Consider the following 22,735-nt stretch of genomic DNA (forward strand, 5'->3'; position numbering starts at 1 on the left):
TCTGATTACATATATTGTGGTTTTTATGTTGATATTTTCTGTGAACCGCCCTGAGACCTCTGGGTATAGGGCGATATATAAACCCAATTAATAGTAATAGCAATAAAAACAATGATTTATTATTTATACCCATCTGGCTGGGTTTCCCCAGCCACTCTGGGCCTGGCTCCCAACAGAATATTAAAAATGCGATAAAAGATCAAACATTAAAAAGTTCCCCAAACAGGGTTCCCAACCTGTTAAGAATGAAAACCCAGATCTGTCAGTTTCAGTTTCTTGTTTTTCCAGTTTTAAATTCTTCAACTGCCTATCAACCTCCTTCAGAGCACTGTTCATCCACATTTTGCAGACGCCATACATTACTCATCTTATTCTATTATCTGTTTATAACTCCCATTAATGCAGTTGTGGGCAGGTTAGGGGTGTGAATCCTCTGTTGTCATGAGTTTGAAGGGGAAAATGCAAATGTTGGAATTAAACAGCAATGGAACATGGCAAATATGTCTGTAACAATTCAACTTAGAGCTTAAATGTATGCAAAATAACCCTTCACAGCAGCGGCAATTGGTGACAGCACAATCATCTCAGCTTTGCTGCATAAATTGACACTTGTAATAGGACAGGAAACCATTGCCTGCAGTGCTGTGATTCTGGCAGGTCTCTGTTCAGACTTTCATTGCTTTCAAAGCACAGAATCATAGAAGTGTCGAGTTGGAAGGGTCCTCTAGTCCAACCCCCTGGAATGGAGGAATCTGTCAGGAGCTCGTCCTACTCTCGAGTAGGACCCTGGCAGAGACACATGCCCGACTGGCATGTTCCCTCCCTCCTGGTTGATCGTACGGGAGCTTCAAAACCTTCATTCTGCCCGAACATCACAGCGACCGATGCCAACAGACATCGACACACTTAGGGATCCGCAGAGTTTGAGCATCATGTGCAACAGACCTCAGCAACTCAGCATTTTGGCTAATCTACTTTAAAGGTAAAGGGACCCCTGACCATTGGGTCCAGTCGTGGCCGACTCTGGGGTTGCGGCACTCATCTTGCTTTACTGGCCGAGGGAGCCGGTGTACAGCTTCCGAGTCATGTGGCCAGCAGGACTGAGCTGCTTCTGGCGAACCAGAGCAGCGCACAGAAACGCCGTTTACCTTCCCGCCAGAGGAGTACCTATTTATCTACTTGCACTTGGAGGTGCTTTTGAACTGCTAGGTTGGCAGGAGCAGGGACCGAGCAACGGGAGCTCACCCCGTCGTGGGGATTCGAACCGCTGACCTTCTGATCGTCAAGTCCTAGGCTCTGTGGTTTAACCCACAGCGCCACCCATGAATACATGCTGAATACATGCCTGTAAATAATGCTTACACATGTCTCTGTCCGCCACTTCCATTGTGAGAAGATTTATTCACTCTGCTCATAGAGCGTGCCAAATCTTTGAAGGTATCTGAGGCTTGTGTGCTGCTCCAAGGGAGACTGGAGATCGCCCGGCTGCCGGCCGGTGGCTGGAGCCAACTGGGGGCCCGCCTCATGGCCCCGTCTCCCCGGCAGTATCCCAACACATCCTTCTACTTCTCTCTCCCCCCAGAGTGTGACCCCCGGCAGTGGGAGATGATGGTGTTTGGCTACAGCCGGACTTGCCGCTGTCTCCCCGGATACCAGTACAGCGACAGAGACTGCTCTCGCTTCCAGGGGTGTGGGGGTCTCTTCCAGGCCGCGGCCTCCTTCGTCTTCACACCCCCTTGCGACTGCCTCCGCTGGACTTCTGAAGACCCTGGCTACTGCCTGCCGCTGCTGGAGGCAGCCACAGGTACGCAAAAGCCCACCCGGTGTGGCATCGGTACACTGCAATGCGCCCTGGGTGGGGCAGCCCTCCACCTGGGGCAGAATGCTGCAGCTGGATTGCTGGCAGGGACTTCTGACCGGGAACATAGGACCAGTGGCGTAGCGTGGGTTGTCGTCACCCGGGGCAAGGCAAGTAATTTGCGCCCTCTAACCCTGAGTGAGCCAGGTAGAGGCAGAGAGCTGCGAGTGCAAGCGCGCCCCCCCAGATGTTGCACCCAGTGCGGCCAGCCCCCCCTGCACCCCCCACGCTACGCCACTGCATAGGACCCCATTATATATGTTGTTGTTTAGTTGTTTAGTCGTGCCTGACTCTTCGTGACCCCCTGGACCAGAGCACGCCAGGCACTCCTGTCTTCCACTGCCTCCCTCATGCTGGTAGCTTCGAGAACACTGTCCCACCATCTCGTCCTCTGTTGTCCCCTTCTCCTTGTGCCCTCCATCTTTCCCAGCATCAGGGTCTTTTCCAGGGAGTCTTCTCTTCTCATGAGGTGGCCAAAGTACTGGAGCCTCAGCTTCAGGATCTGTCCTTCCAGTGAGCACTCAGGGCTGATTTCCTTCAGAATGGAGAGGTTGGATCTTCTTGCAGTCCATGGGACTCTCAAGAGTCTCCTCCAGCACCAGAATTCAAAAGCATCCATTCTTTGGCGATCAGCCTTCTTGATGGTCCAGCTATATATATATTATATATACCGGTGTATATACCTGTCAGAGCTGCCCCAAGGTCCCAGCTCACAGAGGACCAACGCCAGGTCGTTGTTATATACAAAAGTCTTTATTGAAGTTCAGTCTCTATTTCAAAGCCGTGGCGCGCAGCTCTACGTCTTAAACCCTAGACCGCCGAAGCTCCGTCTGAATCTCCTCCCCTCTGACACCAGTTTAAGACTCTAGCCCTGCTCCACCTCTTCCTCTGCTCTCTCCTCCTCTGGGTCCTCCTGTCCGCTGGGGCATTCCCCTTTCTGGACTCTTCTGACGCTGAGTCCCCTGACTCCTCCCCCTGCCTCTGGCGGGCTTTAGGACCTGGTTCCCAATCCGGGTTCTCTGCTGTCCCGCGCGCCTGTACATTTGAACTTGGCACTTGCACCAACCCAGTGACCTTCCTCCTGACGGTTACACTGCTTCTGTCACTGCTTCCCTCTTCCGGGAGGCTAGCTGGACCTGACCTCCCCTCCGTTCCCTGACTCTCCGATGGAGGCGTGGTCAGCCCTGACTCATCTTCTCTCCCTGCTGGGGGAGACGCTGGCCCCGATACCTGGGACTCTTCCTCCCCACTACGCTCTGGTGGGGAAGTTGGTCCTGATTTCCAACTGCTGCTCTGGGAGTCCCCGCTGGCCCCTTGCTTCTGGAGTGTCCCCCTTGGGACCCCCCTTGCCCTGGCCACCGGCGCCCCCTTCTGGGAATCTTCCGATTCGCTGGAGAGGCTCATGGAATCTCTCGGGCCACTGTCATCTTCTCCTACGCTGCCCTCAGATTCTTCCCCTTCGCTCTCCATTTCCTCTCTTCCCTGTGCCTCTGCTCCTGAGCCTCTGACAATACCCATTATATATACCGGTTTGTGTATATATATATATCATATGTATATATTCCCTCCCTCTCTTTCTTTTTTCTTTTCCTTCTCCTTCTGTGATGAGGCTACATTTTAATATTTTAATGTTTTCAATATTTTAATGTTGTATTTTTAAATGTTGTTTTTAGGTTGTAATCATTTAACTTGTTTTTATTATTGCTTGTAAGCTGCTCTGAGCCCGGCCTTGGCTGGGGAGGGTGGGGTATAAATAATAATAATAATAATAATAATAATAATAATAATAATAAATAAATTTTTATTAGTTTTCTTTAATATACCATTTCCAACAATAATTAAACATACTTTTACATCTTATTCATTTTTTTGACTTCCATCAATCCTGTCTGGAAATTTTCCAATCTAATCTCTTAGTATGCATTTCTTACTTTCCCTATTACATTTAAAACTCATAACCAATATCTCTATCTTTTTCTACTTCGTATATCCCTCCTTACAAAACCTCTTGTAGTCCTACTAGCATAATTAGTTGATTACAGTTGCTCTTCAAATAGTTCATATACTTCTTCCAATCTTCTGTAAATCTCTGGTCCCGCAGGTTTGGAATCCTTCCTGTCATTTTGTCCAATTCTGCATAGTTCATTAATTTTGTCTGCCATTCTTCTTTCGTCGGAATTTCTTCTTGCTTCCACTTCTGGGCTAACAATACCCTTGCCGCATAGGACCGCATTGTTAAAACAGCGGCACCAGCTGCCCACTCACTACCTAGCCAGGTTCATGAAACAGACCCTTTGGTGTCAACGGCCCAGTCCAGTGGAACTCCCTGCCACTGAGAATTCAACAGGCACCTTCTGTGCCAGATTTTAAATGCCTGCCGAGAACCTTTCTATTCCACAGGGCCTCTGTGGGCAGTACATCCTTCCACAATGCTTAACCGATGTCCCTTCTTCACTTTTAAATGGTTTTAACTTGTTTCTGACTTATTAATGATTCCACTGCCTGTTTTTTTTATTGTTGTAAACCACTGTGATGTAATTCTGTGATACAGTGGTACATAAACAACTTTATAAATAACTAAATAAGTGCCTCGGTTATGGTTAGATTTTTGTTTTCGTTGTTAGGGCTGGTTTTAGTGTTATGTTTTGTGTTTATTTGTAAGCGGTTTTGAGATGTTGTGGCAAAAAAAAAGAGGGACCAATAAAACGGATAATAAATAATAATGGTATATATACACACACACACATTTTTATTGTTTTTTTACATATCATTTCCAACAATATTTAACATAACTTCTTATCTTATACAATACAATATTTTACACTTCCAGCAACCACCTCTCATGCTTTTCCTTTCTTTATCACTTATTCCGCATTTCTTAATTTCTCTATTACTCTTAATTACCATTAACTAATAGTTCTCTTCATAGTCTTTCTTGCAATACTTCAAATAGTCCTCCTTACAGAATTTCTTGCAGTCCTGCTAGCGTAATCTCTTCATTACAATTGCTTTTCAAATAGTTTGTATATTTACTCCAGTCTTCTAAGAATCTCTGGTCCAATAAAAATGCTAATTAAAGAGGAGGGAGAGAGGAACAGAATGCTTCTTTCTCCTAACTTACCCCCTCCAACACCCCTGGATAGTAGGCTAGGCTGAGAGAGGCAGGGACTGGCCAGCGTCGCCCAATGGAAGCTCCCTGGCCAAGTGGGAGGATTTGAACTCGGGCCTTTCCTAGTCTGACACTCTAACAGCTGACATCCCATCCCTTCCAGTTGCAGACAGCCAGCAGCTGCCTCCGGAAGTGGCCTCTGGCGGGGATGACCAAGACCTGACCCTCTCCTTCAGCCTGAAGGATGGAGCTACGGAGGTGAAGTTCTACCTGCTCAGCTCCCAGGGAGCCAAGGAAATCTTCAACGGGACGCAAGTGACTCTGCTGCAGAATGGCTCTGAGGTGGAGCTGAGACTCTCCTCCGTCTCCCCGGACTGGGCTGGTGCTGTATCGCTCTTCCCTCTCTCTATGGAAAGAATGATTTCGGTCTAAATATGTGTCTGTGCATGGGTGTAGCCCAGGGGGAGGCAGGGGCAGCTCCCCCCCCCCAATAATCAATAAAAAACCAATACAGTGGTACCTTGGTTCTCAAACATAATCCGTTCTGGAAGTCCGTTCCAAAACCAAGGTGCGCTTTCCCATAGAAAGTACAGTGGTACCTCTACTTACGAACGCAATCCGTTTCCGGGTGCGAACAGTCCGTAAGTAGAGTGCGCTACTGCGCATGCGCGAAGTGTGATACAGCGCTTCTGCGCATGTGCGCAGAGGGAAGAGCTGATCATTGTCCTTTCTTCCAGTCTGTGCTGAATCCACTCCCATATGCAAGTTCTTTGTGACCTTGATGGTCTTCTGTCTAGGACCATCATAGCAACTGGGCAGGGCTCCTGTGGATGTGCTGGGATGGTGAAGGGATTATGGCTGCCCTGTATCAAACCTTCCCCATTTGTGGTCCTTCCTTCATGGAGTAAAATAAAAGTGGAACGGTGCAAATCCGATGTATGGTTGATTTTCTATGAATTTATAACAGAAGCGTAGTGTATGTAGTGTGTGAGTGTCGAGTTTGTACAAACTGAACGATTTGGGGGGGGGGGTTTCCCTGCAACACAAAAGCTGTGGTTCCTGCACTGCCTGGGGTTGGACTAGATGCCCTTTGGGGAACCCCCTTCCAACTCTGCAGTTCTCGGATTCTGGCTCCCAGTTCTGACATGTGTCTCCTACAGGAAAATACATCTGCCGCTACTTGTACGAAAACGCCATGCATGAGCTGACCAAGGAGGTGATCGTTCCCCTCGGGGAAGCGGACCTCATGCAGACACGGTCGCAGCTCTCCATGAACTGCAGCTCCCCTGAGGGCCTGACTCTGCAGTGCTGTGTCCGGAACAGAGGAGGAGAGCTGAGAGCATCCTGGAACCCAGGTGCCCCAGACCCAGGTGGGCAAGGGGAGGGCAGGGAGTGACTGGTGAGGCCCGCCAGCTTGGGATGGGCATTGTGTTTTCTTTAAATTGCATTTTAAATTAAACTGCATTTTAAATTGCATTTTAAACTGTATTTTAAATTGGTTTTTCCCCCCTCCCTCTTTTTCCTCCCTATTATGTTTTTACTGTGATTTTATTTTATTGGTGTTAGCCGCCCTGAGCCCAGCTCTGGCCGGGGAGGGCGGGGTATAAATAAAATTCATTATTATTATTATTATTATTATTATTATTATTATTTCATAAAATTAATGCACGGCTTGATGGTAAACAAACAATGACGAAAACTCAAAGTGGTTTACAAAAGGATAAAACAAGAAAAAAATGCAATGCTTTTTGTTGTTGTTGTTTAGTCGTTTAGTCGTGTCCGCCTCTTTGTGACCCCCTGGACCAGAGCACGCCAGGCCCTCCTGTCTTCCACTGACTCCCGCAGTTTGGTCAAACTCATGCTGGTAGCTTCAAGAACACTATCCAACCATCTCGTCCTCGGTTGTCCCCTTCTCCTGGTGCCCTCCATCTTTCCCAACATCAGGGTCTTTTCCAGGGAGTCTTCTCTTCTCATGAGGTGGCCAAAGTCTTGGAGCCTCAGCTTCAGGATCTGTCCTTCCAGTGAGCACTCAGGGCTGATTTCCTTCAGAATGGAGAGGTTGGATCTTCTTGCAGTCCATGGGACTCTCAAGAGTCTTCTCCAGCACCAGAATTCAAAAGCATCCATTCTTTGGCGATCAGCCTTCTTTATGGTCCAGCTCTCACTTCCATACATCACTACTGGGAAAACCAGAGCTTTAACTATATGGACCTTTGTTGGCAAGGTGATGTCTCTGCTTTTTAAGATGCTGTCAAGTTTTTTCATTGCTTTTCTCCCAAGAAGCAGACGTCTTTTAATTTCGTGACTGCTGTCACCATACAAAATACAAAATACACCATACAAAATACACCATACAGCATACAAAAATTAAAAGACTAAAACAGATTAAGATTCACAACTTTCTCAGCATCTGGGAAGGCTAGTTGAAACAAAGATGTTTTCAGACCCCTGCTTGAATTGTATAGGCAGGGAGTTCCAAAGTGCAGGTGCTGCCACACTAAACAACCAAGTACTTTTAAGTGGGAAACAGGTCTAAGGTGGTGCTGGAAGTAGTGCCAGTTCTGCTGACTGCAGGGGTCTTGTGGGTGCATGTGGGGTGATGCAACCTCGCAAGGAGGGTGTTAAGATAGCAGAGGGGGTCCTCCTGGTAGTTCTTCCCCCCTTGGAAGTTCGTGCATTAATGTGCTTGGCCCAGATGAGGGCCTTCTCGGTGGTGGCCCCCAAATTGTGGAACTCCCTCCCCACCGAGTTGCCAGCCGGGTTCCCAGCAAGCAGGACCTGAGCACAGCAGAAACTTTCCCCACTTGGGATTGCCAGCATTTGTTGTAGTTGAATCGTTTCCGGCTCTTCGTGACCCCCTGGACCAGAGCATGCCAGGCACTCCTGTGTTCCTCTGCCTCCCGCAGTTTGGTCAAACTCATGCTAGTAGCTTCGAGAACACTGTCCCACCATCTCGTCCTCTGTCGTCCCCTTCTCCTTGTGCCCTCCATCTTTCCCCACATCAGGGTTTTTTCCAGGGAGTCTTCTCTTCTCATGAGGTGGAAAACTACTGGAGCCTCAGCTTCAGGATCTGTCCTTCCTGTGAGCACTCAGGACCGATTTCCTTCAGAGGTTTGATCTTTTTGCAGTCCGTGGGACTCTCAAGAGTCTCCTCCAGCACCAGAATTCAAAAGCATACAAAAATTCAATTCATACAGAAAATACAGAATTCAATTCTTGGGCGATCAGCCTTCTTTATGGTCCAGCTCTCACTTCCATACATCACTACTGGGAAAACCATAGCTTGAACTATACGGACCTTTGTTGGCAAAGTGATGTCACTGCTTTTTAAGATTCCTGGCCCTTAAGATCTATCTAAAGATTAAACTACATCAGAGTAACCTACTATCTTTATGTACTGAGGATGCCTGGTGAAGCAACTGGCCTGTGTTCCAGAATGCTTATACATGCCTGTCAGGTGTAGAGAAAGCTAATGGCAGAGGTGCAGAGGCCTGTGGGATTTGATCAGAAACTATTGTCAATGAATCAAACCCAGTCAATGCCATGCTTTCATAGTGGACACAATGGCTTGCTCCATATTTCATAATTCCTCATAGCAATCCCACCTTACCCCCACACTCTGGATATTTGCACCCCTACATCCCCCCGCCAGATCTTTCCCTTCCTTCTTCCGTCATTCCCTGCCCTGAGCATCTGCCCCTTCTCTCTCCGCAGTTCGCCTGGGGGGCAACGGAGACCCTCTCTGCCACTTCCTCGCCCTGAGTTCCTGCCCCAGCGGTGACACTGCCTACCAGTGCACATTTGAAAGCAACCACCTGGGAACCGTGCAGACCACAGTGTGGGTGGCCCCGATTCAAGGTAACAGGGGAGACAGGGAAACTGGCGGCCAGAGATTTGGTGCCTTTCCGGCGCTCCTTTGAGAGCTGGACGTGTTCCATGAAGGCTGTTCCTGCCTGTGCATGTGTGTTTCTTGTGCCGTAGCCGGAGATCTCTTCTGCCCCGGCGAGAACTCTACAGGCAGGTGGGATGCCACGAAGGCAGGGCAGGTGGCTGAGCTCCTGTGTCCCGAGGGGACCGATGGAAAGATGCTGCGGTCCTGCTCTCCTGGAGGGACCTGGGAAAATGTCCAAGACAGCTGCACGGATCACCGACTGTTGTCTGGGTTGCACGAGGCCCAGGTAACGGGTGGATTCTTCTGGGCTTCTCTCTCTCTCTCTCTCTCTCTATATATATATATACACTCATACCTATATACAGTCTATATACAGTTTATATACCGTCATACCTTGGGGTTACGGACCACCAAAACCCGGAAGCACCAGAACGGGTTACTTCCGGGTTTTAGCGGTCGCGCATGCGCAGAAGCGCTAAATCACACTTTGTGCATGTGCAGAAGCGCCGAATTGCAACCCGTGCATGTGCAGAGGTGGGTTGCAAACACTGTGGAGCCCCGTTCGCATCTAGAAGCAAATGTAACCCACGTCTGCGTGTGCGCAGGTCACGTTTTGGCGCTTCTGCGCATGCGCGTGATGTCATTTTGAGCATCTGCGCATGCGCAAGCGGCGAAATCCGGAAGTAACAAGCTCCGTTACTTCCGGTTGCCACGGAGCACATTCAACCTGAGGTATGACTGTACTTGATCTTCCTGGTTCCTGATCTTTCCCGTCAGTCTCGCCATCTCTGCATATTCCAAAAATTTGGTCTGCCATTCTTCTCTGCCATCATTATGGGCCAAATTCTTGTACCTGTTCCCATGTTAGCTCTGCTATCAATGGGAAATGATACCGATAGGATACGATACAATATCTTAATTGTCATTGTCCCATACAGAACAATGAAATTGAAAAATCTACATAAGACATTCAAAAACCCCTAAAAACTCTGAAACCTCATTTTAAAATACAATATACTCCTATAGAGACTCCTTATACTGCTTCCCAATGTTGAGCCTAAAGGGTTGGTCTTACTTTTTATGGCAGCCATGAGACAAATAGTTGCTTCCAACTGGGGTGGAAACGCCCCCCCCCATGGGAACTCGGACCCAAGATTTGTGGCATCTAGCACTTAAATGCTTAACTCAAGAATAACAAAGAAAGACATGTTTCACTCTGTACGGTCTTGATCTGTATCGTTCATTAACCCTAATCTCCTCTCTGTCTCAGTCACAACAGCAACTATGGAGAAATCATTTTAACACTGTAGACTGGAGTACACCCTGTGGACGTAAATTTAATTAACAATATTAATAATGTGAGCTTAATCTGTAATGTAAAAGATTTCCCAAGTCTGTTTTGATGCCATGTGGATGATTTTTTTATACTTGATGTTTTAATTATGTTTTTTTGATATGCTGTAAGCCGCCCAGAGTGGCTGGGGAAACCCAGCCAGATGGGTGGGGTGTAAATATTATGATTATGATTATAATTATTATTGTAATTATTCCTGCATACAAGGTTTTACACATCTGAATATGCATTTGTTCTGTTTGCCAACAGTTTATGGTTGGTAATTATTTTTTACATTTTTCAGTAGAGCTTGTAATAAAACAAAAAAATAAAACCTCACAGTGATTTCCGTGTGACAGCCCATCAGATATAACAAAAAAAATTCCTTCCAGTAGCACCTTAAAGACCAACTAAGTTAGTTCTTGGTATGAGCTTTCGTGTGCATGCACACTTCTTCAGATACACTGAAACAGAAGTTTCCAGACCCTTCTATATAGTGAGAAGGTGGGGAGGGGTGGGAATGGGTGATTGGCAGATAGCTGTGATGAGCCTGTTGACAACTCTTAACGACTGCAATAGGTCTTACAGGAAAAAGCAAGGGGTGAGAAGGTGAAAAATGGCTTTGTCATGTATAATGGTCTGGAAACTTCTGTTTCAGTGTATCTGAAGAAGTGTGCATGCACACGAAAGCTCATACCAAGAACTAACTTAGTTGGTCTTTAAGGTCTTTAAGGAAGGAATTTTTTTTGTTTTGACTATGGCAGACCAACACAGCTACCTATCTGTAGCCCATCAGATATTTAAAGATATCTCCTTTCAGCCTCCTCTTCTCCAGGCAAAACATCCACAACTCCCTCAATAAGGCTCGGTTTGCAGAACCTTTACGTTCTCGACTGCCCATCTCTGCACATGTTCCAGCTTGTATTTTTTAAACAGCCAGTGGGTATTGTGGAATCCAGTGGCAATGAGTTCCATAGGAAGCCGCCTTCGGTCTAATATTCTCCCTGCTCTGTTTGTGTGCAGCTGCTCCAGGCAGGGCTGGGCAGCCCCCAAACGGAGGTCCCTTGGATGATAGACTGGCTGAAGGCGGAGTCGGAGTCCGGGAACATCCAGGGCAGAAACCCCCGGGACCTCCTGGCTGCGCTCGACACAATGGACATCATCTCGGAGGTGGCTCTGGGAGCCCAGATGCGCCTGGAGAGCAGCGTTGTGTCTGTGAGTAGCAGCACCCAGGGAGGGAAGGACTTCAGGGCGGGATTCCTGCAAAGCACTCGGCTTGGGGCTTATCCTGGGGCTTGATGCGGAAGCTGGAATTAGTGCAGGATGCTGCAGCACAATTGCTGGCAGGAGGGAGGCCTTGTCAGCATAGCAACCCCTGTCCTCAGGGATCTGTCTCACCAGAGTGGTGCATGCTCTGGTTATCTCTCACTTGGACTACTGCAATGCACTCTACGTGGGGCTACCTTTGAAGGTCACCCGGAAACTACAACTAATCCAGAATGCGGCAGCTAGACTGGTGACTGGGAGTGGCTGCCGAGACCACATAACACTGGTCTTGAAAACCAACATTGGCTCTCAGTATGTTTCCGAGCACAATTCAAAGTGTTGATGCTGACCTTGAAAGCCCTAAACGGCCTCAGTCCAGTAGACCTGAAGGAGCATCTCCACCCCGGACACCAGGGTCCAGCTCCAAGGGCCTTCTGGCAGTTCCCTCACTGAGAGATGTGAGATTAGAGGGAACCAGGCAGAGGGCCTTCTCGGTGGTGGGCCCGCCCTGTGGAACGCCCTCCCTTCAGATGTGAAGGAAATAAGCAGCTATCCTATTTTTAAAAGACATCTGAAGGCAGCCCATATTTAATGCTGTATTGTTTTTAACACTCGATTGGGAGCTGTTAAGGGAAGCTTTTAATGTTTGATGTATTACAGTACTTTAATATTTTTTTGGAAGCCGCCCAGAGTAGCTGGGGAAACTCAGCCAGATGGGCGGGGTATAAATAATAAATTATTATATTATTATATCTGCACTGACTGCTGATTGGCTACTTGGCCAAGTTCAATATGTTACTGTGGGGATATAAAGCCCTTAACTTTTCCGATGAGATAAGCTTTCCCTACATACATCTGCTAGACCAATCAGTGGAATTGGCATGATTACAGGTGCCACACTCAGAGGGGGTGGCTAATAATAATAATAATAATAATAATAATAATAATAATAATAGTTATTATTATTATGCATTCATAAGAACATTTAGTGTGGCAGCACCTAAACTTTGGAACTCCCTGCCTGTTGATATCAGCTAGGTGTCTTCCCTGCACTCTTTTAGGCAACTGCTAAGAACATTCTCGTTTAGCCTAACCCAGATGTTTAAAAAGCTGGAGTGAGTTTTAATCTGTATTGCGTCTGTCATTTCCTTAACATTTTGAACGTTTTAAATTATTGTTCATTAATTTATTTTGTTGATAACATTATTGTTTTATCTTGCTTGTAAAGCGCTTTCATTTTTGTTTGTTTGTTTTCTTCTTCTTCTTTGGCCATCCCATGTAGCCGAGTAAGATTGTCTTCCATAAATAGGGTTTAACAGTGAGTCCGTAAGTGGCTGTGGAGGCCAATTCTGGACCCACACGTCCTTCCACAGTGGGGACATAGGTTTCCGGGTGGGAGTTGATCACGGTGTGGATTTGCCAAGCGTGCCTTCCTTTTGGCATGTCCTGAGTTTGAGTGTCTTCAAAGCCCAGGACACCTTTGGTCAAGGCTGTTCTCCAACCGGCCAGTGTTTCCCAGTTGTCAACGTTTATACTACATTTTTTTAGATTTGCCTTGAGAGAGTCTTTAAACCTCTTTTGTTGACCACCAGCATTACGCTTTCCATTTTTAAGTTCAGAATAGAGGAGTTGCTTTGGAGGACAATAACAATCATGCTATTTATAAAGGTAGAGGGACCCCTGACCATCAGGTCCAGTCGTGACTGACTCTGGGGTTGCGGCGCTCATCTCGCTTTACTGGCTGAGGGATCCGGTGTACAGCTTCCGGGTCATGTGGCCAGCATGACACCAGAGCAGCGCATGGAAACGCCGTCTACCTTCCCGCCGGAGTGGTACCTATTTATCTACTTGCACTTTGACATGCTTTCAAACTGCTAGGTTGGCAGGAGCAGGGACCGAGTAACAGGAGCTCACCCCATCGCGGGGATTTGAACCGCCGACCTTCTGATCAGCAAGTCCTAGGCTCTGTTTAACCCACAGCGCCAACCACGTCCCTTATGCTGTTTCTACATTTTGTGAAATAAATACATAAGGAGGCAGTCGTCTCAGTGGCACACCCTGGAATAGGGAGGGAGGGAGGCTGTCGATGAGCACCCAGCCTCACCCCAGGGAAAGTCTGCTCACTGATTCCTTGACCACTTCTCACTGTAAGACTTGGCCATTGGCCAAGGATTGTTTAGCTGTGATGCCTGCATTGCTGGGGTTGGGCTAGATGACCCTCAGGGGTCCCACCCAACTGTTCTACAATTTTTTTAAAAAATAATTTTTGTTAGAAATTTAAACAAAACATATTATCCAAAAACATGTCATCTTTGGTCCCCCCCCCCCCATTTTCCTCCCTCCCCCACCCTCCCATACAAACCCCACCCCCACCCCCGACTTTCCTCAGTTCCAATCTTTGGTTTCTCTCTGAATGCTATTCTCTGCATGTTACAAAGTTGTATAAATCCTTAACTGATTATTGTCAATAAAGAGTTTGTGAGTGTTTATTCAAAACCTGCCAAGGAGTCCAATTCACTTTGTTGCGTCTTTGTTCCCATTCATCTTTAAAGTCACAGTTATCCTTGTCCCGTAGCTTGTGTGTCAATTTTGCCAGTTCTGCATAATCCATCAGTTTCTCTTGCCATGATTCTTTGGTTGGAATTTCTTCAGTCTTCCATCCTTGTGCTATTAGGACTCTTGCGGCCGTTGTCGCATACTTCAAGATGTTTTTCAGCTTTTTTGGCAGGTCTTTCCCTACAATCCCTAATAAAAATGCTTCAGGTTTTTTAACAAATGTTAAGTGGAACATTTTCTTCAATTCATTGTATATCCTTTCCCAAAATTTTTAAATTACATTACAATCCCACCACATATGATAAAATGTCCCCTCCTTTTCCTTACAGTTCCAACATATATTTGAACTAGTTTAGTACATTTTCCCTAACTGTACTGGTGTCATGTACCATCTATACATCATCTTCATATAATTCTCCTTCAACAACAAATGAGTAAATTTTAAATCAGTTTTCCATAACTTTTCCCAGTCTTCCATCATGATGTGGTGACGTACATCTTGTGCCCATTTAATCATAACTAACTCTTCTACAGTTCTAACCGTGACCCAGGTTAATGAGCAAATGCCTCCTTCTGCTTTCAGAATTTGCTGGCTGCTGCCAACATGATGCTTGACGTAGACCCGGGGCTGGAGTGGTCTGCGGTGGAAGCCCTGAGCCCTTCGGCCGCTTCCAGGCTCCTGCAGTCCATCGAGAACCTCGCCAGCCTCCTCCTGCCGCCCTCGGGCAGCCCCTACAACTTGACGCTCCCCAACCTTGAGCTCCAAAGCGCCCAGATGGGCCCTGAGTTTGAGGACTTCAACAAGGGCTTCGACACGGACCCCCCTCTCCGCGTCCACATCGAGGAAGAGGAGTTGCTGCGCTGCGGGCAGAACGTCACCGTCACCAGCCTGGTGCTGAAGAAGCTGGGCAGAATCCTGCCAGGCAGCCGTGGTGCCAAGGCCAGGCTGGGCAGCTTAGTGATGTCCAACTCCGTCATGGCTTCCAACGGGAGCGTCTCACAGGTGGAGGTGGAGATGACCTTTGGCCACTGGAACAGCACCGTCGAGGGGCGGGAGGAGGAAGACGAGGAGGAGAGGGTGGCGTGGTGTGTGTTCTGGGACCACAGCCTGCACGGCAAGGTCGGCGGCTGGTCAGCCGCGGGGTGCCAGGCCTCCGGCGCCAAAGCCGCCACCAAGTGCACCTGCCGCCACCTGACCTCCTTTTCCATTCTCATGTCTGCCCATCCTGTGCCAAACAGCTTCGCCCTGACCTTCCTGGGCACCTTCGGGGTCTGTGCCTCAATCCTGGCTCTCATCGCCACCCTCGCCATCTACTACCTCGTCTGGACTTCGGTGGTGAAGAACAAGGTGAGAGACAAGCAGGCTGCACCCTTTGGGAATTTTAGGTTGGGGGGAAAGGCAGGGCCGGATTTAGGTGTCATGTGGCCCCGAGCTCCGGAAGGGAATGGGGCCCTTTCTATGTCCAGCTGCCCTTTGCCAACAACAAATTGTCTCTGTTTTGTGTTGAATATATCCTCTGTGGTCATTTATGGACCTCATAGGTATCTCAAGCCATTTGCGCTTGTTGCCACGCAACCAGTCCATGCAGAATGTCGGCACCCTGTATATAGAAAGGAGCAAACCAGGGATATTTTAAGGAGCAGGCAGGGCCCATGACTCACATCAGGCATAGGCAACCTTCTGCCCTCCAGATGTTTTGGACTACAATTCCCATCATCCCTGACCACTGGTCCTGTTAGCTACAAAAATCTAAAAACATATCAAAGATAATAATTATAAACTCTAACAGAATTAAAACAATAAAAAAAAACACACCTATTAAAATACAGACAATAAAAAACAGCACAGCACTATTAAAGTCTCCTTCATTGGAGGTTTTTAAGCAGAGGTTGGAGGGCCACCTATCAGGGATTCTTCAGCTGTGTGATTCCTGCGTTGCGGGGTTGGGCTACATGACCTTTGGGGGATCCCTCCCAACTTTACAAATCTGCGATCCTAGGGCCCCCTGAGGCCTGCCTGGCCCCCTCTCACCCTGACCAGCCTTCTCCCGTTTCCCAGGTGGCTTACTTCCGCTACACCACGCTGGTCAACATCGCCCTGTCTCTGCTGATGGCCAGCTTCTGGTTCCTGGGCGCCTCTCGGATGGCATCCGACCCCGAGAGCAAGCTGTGCGTGGCGGCCGCCTTCTTCACCCACTTCTGCTACCTGGCCATGTTCTTCTGGATGCTGGTCCAGGCCCTGATGCTCTTTCATCAGCTGGTCTTCGTCTTCCACCAGCTGAGCACCCGCTCCGCCCTGCCTGCCATGGTCTCGCTGGGCTACCTGTGCCCCTTTGCCATCGCCGTGGCCACGGTGGCCGCCTTCCTCCCCCAGGGGGGCTACCTCCACCAGGCCGTCTGCTGGCTCTCCTCCCGCAGCAAAGCCATCTATGCCTTTTCCGTCCCCGTCCTGACCGTCGTGTCGGCCAACGCGCTCATCCTCTTCGTGGTGCTGCTGAAACTCATGAGGCCCTCGGTGTCCGAGGGGCCGCAGGGAGAGGAGTGGAAGGCTCTGGTCAGCATCTTCAAGGCCCTGCTCATCCTCACACCCGCCTTCGGGCTGACGTGGGGACTGGGCGTCATCACCATGACCACGGAGGCCTCGCAATTCACGCATTTCACGTTTACCATCCTCAATTCGCTCCAGGTGGGTGTGGAGCAGGGCCAAGGTAATTGTGTTTGTGTGTGTTTGTGTAATTGGGAGTCAGAGTGCTGCCACACAGGTTGGCTCAGAAGCAAGGTGACTGGGAGGTAAAGATAAAGGGACCCCTGACCATCAGGTCCAGTCGTGACTGACTCTGGGGTTGCGGCGCTCATCTCGCTTTATGTGGCCAACATGACTAAGCCACTTCTGGCGAACCAGAGCAGCGCACGGAAACGCCGTTTACCTTCCCGACTGAGCGGCACCTACTGTCTTTTTCACTCTATAAGACGCACCTGACCATAAGATGCACCTAGTTTTTAGAGGAGGAAAACAAGAAAAAAATATTCTGAATCTTTTATTTCTGTAGAGCCTCTTTTCAAAAGCTTGATTTTGCAAGTGAACAGGAAAAGCATTTTAGCTGGCATTAGTGCTTGGATTTCATTCTCTCACAGAAAGCCCAAGGGTTAAAAAGGGATCATCTGGCCGTTTGGAGAGATAGAGGCACATGGTTTGGGCAGTGATGGAATCCAAGACTGACTGAAGAGGGAAAACAAGAATAATGTTCTCCTGTCTGTTTGTCAAGTTGCTTAGGGGGCTAAACAAGGGCTATCACACAACAACCTCACAACAACCCAGTGAGGTTAAGGTGGAGCCTCTTCCGTTTTTCCTCCCGCTTTGCTGAAGAGGTGCTGCGCAGAGAGGGAGATTTGGGAGGTCACCCCAAATTCACCATCAGATCACATAGCATGTCCATGGCTACAGTCTGCACCAAAAACACACACGCATCCACTGCTTCTTGGGGCCGCAATGGCGCAAAAACGTGGTTACAAAGCACGGATCCACATGGATTCTCAGGATTTTTGCATTGGGCTACCCCAAACTCTCCGTCAAATCACATGTCTGTGGCCACAGCATAAACCACAAAAATCATACATCCACTGTTTCATTCAGAATATATTTTTTCTTGTTTTCCTCCTCTAAAAACTAGGTGCGTCTTATGGAGTGAAAAATCTGGTATATTGTTTAAGACTGCTGAAGGGTCTTCACTAAGCAACATTCTTCTCTGTTACAGGGAGTCTTCATTCTGATTTTTGGCTGCCTCATGGACAAGAAGGTAAGCAGCACCCCCTCCCCAAATTGGCAGTGCTTTGTTTTTTCCAACCAGGAGGGTCTCAGAGACCTGGAGGGGGTGTGTGATGTGGAGGCTGTTCCAAGCACAAAGGTATGAAGGGCTTCTGACTGCATCGGCCACAGGAGAGAAGAATCTTTGCCAGTCCAAGCACTGGTCACCGAGACCCACAATGGGGGTGGCAGATGCACTTGGGGGGGGGAAAGCTTCTTCTACATCAGGCATAGGCAAACTCGGCCCTCCAGATGTTTTGGGACTACAACTCCCATCATCCCTAACTAACAGGGATGATGGGAATTGTAGTCCTAAAACATCTGGAGGGCCAAGTTTTGCCTATGCCTGTTTTACATTTCTGGGGCAGGGGCTGTGACCCACAAGTGGTTTCTTCAGGCTGCTTGCTGGCTTTGAACACCACCCAGTTGATTTTGCTCCTTTAAAAAAAACTTTGTGGCCAATCATTCACGCCCCAGGGCAGGTGAGAACTTTGAAAACAACTTTGTTGTTGTTTAGTCGTTTAGTTGTGTCCGCCTCTTCATGACCCTCTGGACCAGAGCACGCCAGGCCCTCCTGTCTTCCACTGCCTCCCGCAGTTTGGTCAAACTCATGCTGGTAGCTTCGAGAACACTGTCCCACCATCTCAGCTTCAGGATCCGTCCTTCCAGTGAGCACTCAGGGCTGATTTCCTTCAGAATGGATCAGTTGTATCTTCTTGCAGTTCATGGGACTCTCAAGAGTCTCCCCCAACACCATAATTCAAAAGCATCATTTCTTCGGTGATCAGCCTTCTTGATGGTCCAGCTCTCACTTCCATACAACAACCACAAAAATGGTGATGGAAACTGTCGCTTTGGACCGATGGCCCCCCAGAACAGGACATGCAAATGGAGAGGTGAAAGGGATGCTGGTTTATACTGCAAAAACTCCCTAGCAGAGGGTGTTCATGGCCAGGACTCTCGCATGTTCCTCTGATGGCCTCAGGAGTCACTGTTTGTTTCTTGCAGGTGAGGGGAGCGCTTTGCAAGCGTCTGTGCAAGTCATCTGCAGCTCAGGTAAGCAAGATCCCAGCTGTTCCTCCACTTCCCTGTCTTCGCGCCACCGGCTTCGCTGGGAATGAACTGCCACCTCCCCTTTCGCCTGGCGTCCAGGCTTGGAGGCTGTAGATCCTTTGCTGAGGCCCTTTGTTTCGGCCTCCTATTTATCCAGAACCTGCTTACCTGCCCCTTGAAACCGGCTCTCCCTCTGGAGAAGCCTCAAGGGCTTCTTCTCGCCACAACCCTTTCCTACAGCTTTTCCGGAGGCCCAGCTCCATCAAAAACCTTGCCAGCACGGAAAGCGCTTCTTCACGCAGTTCATAAACTGTGGAACTCCCTGCCACCAGGGATAAGGACAGCCACCAACTTGGATGGCTTGAAAAGAGGATGAGACAAATTCATGAAGGAGGATAGGGCTATCGATGGCTAATAATAATAAATAATAATAAATAATAATATTTTATTTATATCCTGCCCTCCCCAGCCAAAGCCGGGCTCAGAGCGGCTAACAATAAAAGTAACACAGCATTCTAAAATCAATTCATTCTAAAATCAATTCAGAATCAAATTAATTGCAACCATTGGGCTAGAGTTCTATGAGGATTTCAGAAGGAGGGGGTCAGACTGTGCCTTGGCCAAAGGCCAGGCAGGCGGAACAGCTCTGTCTTGCAGGCCCTGTGGAAAGATGTCAATTCCTGCAGGGCCCTAGTCTCTTGGGACAGAGCATTCCACCAGATCGGAGCCACGGCCAAAAAAGCCCTGGCTCTGGTTGAGGCCAGGCTAACCTCCCTGTGGCCTGGGACCTCCAAGGTGTTTTTGTTTGAAGATTGTAAGTTCCTCCGTGGGAAATACCAGGAGAAGGGGTCCCGTAAGTACGAGGGTCCTAGGCCATATAGGGCTTTAAAGGTTAAAACCAGCACCTTAAACCTGATCCTGTACTCCACTGGGAGCCAGTGCAGCTGGTATAGCACTGGGTGAATGTGATCCCGCGGAGAGGACCCCGTAAGGAGTCTCACTGCGACATTCTGCACCCGCTGGAGTTTCTGGGTCAGTCTCAAGGGCAGCCCCACGTAGAGTTAGTTACAGTAATCAAGCGTGGAGGTGACCGTCGCATGGATCACTGTGGCCAGATGACTCTGCCTTCATAATCAGAGGCAGCAATGCTTCTGAAACCCAGCTTTCTAAACATCTGGGTTAGGCTAAACGAGAATGTTCTTAGCAGTTGCCTAAGAGAGTGCAGGGAAAACACCTGCCTGATATCAACAGGCAGGGAGTTCCAAAGTTTAGGTGCTGCCACACTAAATATTCTTAGGAATGCACAATAATGACAACTATTATTGTTGTTGTTGTTGTTTAGTCGTTTAGTCGTGTCCAACTCTTCATGACCCCATGGACCAGAGCATGCCAGGCACTCCTGTCTTTATTATTATTATTTTATATGCCACCCACTCTGAGTGTGGCACCTGTAATCGTGCCAATTCCACCGATCAAAGTGGTCTAGCAGATGTGTGTCGGGAAAGGTTATCTCATGGAAAAACTGGTCCCAAGTTAAGGGCTTTATATCCCCCACAGTAACATACTGAACTTGGCCCAGTAGCCAATCAGCAGTCAGTGCAGATCTCTGATGACAGGGGTTGCTATGCTGACAAGGAAGGGAGAACGATGCTCTAGTGCTCGGATCCTGCTTCCCAGGGGGCACATGGTCAGCCACCAAGATGCTGGACTAGATGGGCCATTGGCCGGATGTAGCAGGCTCTTCCTATGCTCTCACAGAACCTCCAAGTCTAGTGGCAGTCTATCCCTCTTAGTTTTTTTACAGGAATTTGGCTGGACTAGATGGCCCCATGGCCCGAGCCATCAGGATCTTCTTAGGTCCTTCAGCTATTCTCCTTGCTGCTGGGTGAAGCGGCTTCTCTCTCCCCTGGGCTTTGGGGGGGGGGCGGGCGAAGGGAGTGGAGCCAGGGCGGGGGCTCCCCACTGCTTCCTAGGATGCTGCCAGGTGGAATCCAGGGACAACAGTAAAATGGTAGGGCTGCTTTACTCACCCTCCTTCTCTCCCAATTGGGTCCACAGACCAAGAGCGAAACGCTGGACTCCAAACTCAGCAACTGAGAGGCTGGAAGTCGCACAAGTGAGCAAGCAAGAGGGTGGGGGTCTCCTCTGGCCAACCAAAACGTTAAGGGTGGCTGATTCCATGTCACCAGGAAGAACTTTTCAGGGGGATATGTGGGCAGGCAAGGACTGCAGAGCCAGCCCAGCTTTGAGAACCCCACCCTTCTTTGAAGGCAGAGTCCCTTCCCACAGCAGCCAAGTACGTTTCCGGGCACAGTTCAAAGTGTTGGTGCTGACCTTGAAAGCCCTAAACAGCCTTGGTCCAGTATATCTGAAGGAGCATCTCCACCCCGATCGTTCTGCCCGGACACTGAGGTCCAGTGCTGAGGGCCTTCTGGCGGTTGCCTCCCTGTGAGAAGCCAAGTAACAGGGAACCAGGCAGAGGGCCTTCTTGGTGGTGGGACCTGCCCTGTGGAACGCCCTCCCATCAGATGTCAAAGAAATAAACAACTACCTGACATTTAGAAGACCTCTGAAGGCAGCCGTTTAGGGAAGTTTTTAATGATGTTTTAATATATTTTTAATGATGTTTTAATATATTTTTAATGATGTTTTAATGGATTTATTTTTGGGGGGGACACGGGTGGTGCTGTGGGCTAAACCACAGAGCCTAGGGCTTGCCGATCAGAAGGCTGGTGGTTCGAATCCCCGCGACGGGGTGAGCTCCCATTGCTCAGTACCTGCTCCGGCCAACCTAGCAGTTCGAAAGTACATCAAAGTGCAAGTAGATAAATAGGTACCGCTCCAGCGGGAAGGTAAACGGCGTTTCCGTGCGCTGCTCTGGTTCGCCAGAAGCGGCTTAGTCCTGCTGGCCACATGACCCGGAAGCTGTACGCCGGCTCCCTCAGCCAGTAAAGCAAGATGAGCGCTGCAACCCCAGAGTCGTCCACGAATGGACCTAATGGTCAGGGGTCCTTCACCTTCACCTTTAATGTATTTTTAACCTTCTGTTGGAAACCCAGCCAGATAGGTGGGGTAGAAATAATATATTATTATAAGGAGGTGCAGTGACAGAGCTCAACTCCCTTCAAGGCGGGCGACTAGTAAAAGGTGCAGAGCGATTCTCTCCTAGCTGGATGGGGGGCAAAGCACAGCAGCCGTGTCTCCTGTGGGGGTGCAGCCCCAGCGCCTGCAACTCTTACACATAAAGGTAAAGGGACCCCGTCATGGGGATTTGAACAGCCGACCTTCTGATCGGCAAATCCTGGGCTCTGTGGCTTAATCCACATCGCCACCTGCGTCCCACCCACTCGTACACATAACCCCTTGCAAATCTCAAATCTCAATAGAGTCGTACCTCAGTACAAAGCCCCACTTTTTGTATTGTAGACAAGATGCCTGGCTTTGGGTTTAGGGTGGGAAGTTAGAGAGCAAAGCTGGCTTGGAGGACAGAAGAGGGTTGTGTATTGTGTGGTGTTTTTTTTTTAATTAAAATAAATTCTTGTCATCTTACAACCCCACAGCTTTGGGCAGTAGAAAAGGGCTCTTGGCTTGCCACCATCCTCCTCCCTGCCCAGTCAAAAACATATTGCAGCTTTTGGAAACCAGGAGCAAAGGTTCCTTTTATGAAATGTGGGAAGCCAGTTTTGCCACCCACTTTCGCCTACAACCATGAGCACCATGCCAGCAGCGGGACTTCAGAAGGACAACACAGGATCAGGTCTTTTCTGCAGTTTGTGGAACGCTCTGCCCTGGGAGGCTCAACTGGCCCCTTCATTATACACCTTCAGGTGCCAGCTGAAAATGTTCTCTTTCAACCAAGCCTT

At 48.7% G+C, this 22,735-nt stretch overlaps 2 protein-coding genes across 2 annotated transcripts in view; one reads left to right on the top strand and one right to left on the bottom strand.

The window, feature by feature from the left end:
* PRR30 (proline rich 30) overlaps window positions 1-11,898 on the bottom strand; it is a 146,572-nt gene extending 134,674 nt beyond the window's left edge. Inside the window, exon 1 of the mRNA XM_083733242.1 lies at window positions 11,828-11,898. The gene's annotated coding sequence lies outside the window, so the exon portion shown is untranslated. The remainder of the gene's footprint in view (window positions 1-11,827) is intronic.
* ADGRF3 (adhesion G protein-coupled receptor F3) lies at window positions 1,589-21,043 on the top strand. Its single transcript, XM_083733238.1, has 11 exons — window positions 1,589-1,804; window positions 5,131-5,349; window positions 6,128-6,337; window positions 8,682-8,825; window positions 8,949-9,145; window positions 11,216-11,407; window positions 14,598-15,362; window positions 16,074-16,700; window positions 17,770-17,811; window positions 18,828-18,875; window positions 20,931-21,043. Exons 1-11 carry the CDS (start codon window positions 1,606-1,608, stop codon window positions 20,967-20,969), a joined length of 2,682 nt encoding a protein of 893 aa, XP_083589364.1. The 5' UTR covers window positions 1,589-1,605; the 3' UTR covers window positions 20,970-21,043.
* Window positions 21,044-22,735: the final 1,692 nt, after the last annotated feature.

This window comes from Podarcis gaigeae, assembly GCF_964106915.1.
Source record: "Podarcis gaigeae genome assembly, chromosome: 3".
NCBI lineage: Eukaryota > Metazoa > Chordata > Lepidosauria > Squamata > Lacertidae > Podarcis > Podarcis gaigeae.

Coding starts and splice junctions, on each gene's coding strand:
- ADGRF3 (XM_083733238.1), top strand. CDS start 1,606: ATGATGGTGTTTGGCTACAGCCGGACTTGCCGCTGTCTCCCCGGATAC. Junction 9,146..11,215: donor CTGGGTTGCACGAGGCCCAG/GTAACGGGTGGA, acceptor GTTTGTGTGCAG/CTGCTCCAGGCAGGGCTGGG. Junction 15,363..16,073: donor CTTCGGTGGTGAAGAACAAG/GTGAGAGACAAG, acceptor CCCGTTTCCCAG/GTGGCTTACTTCCGCTACAC.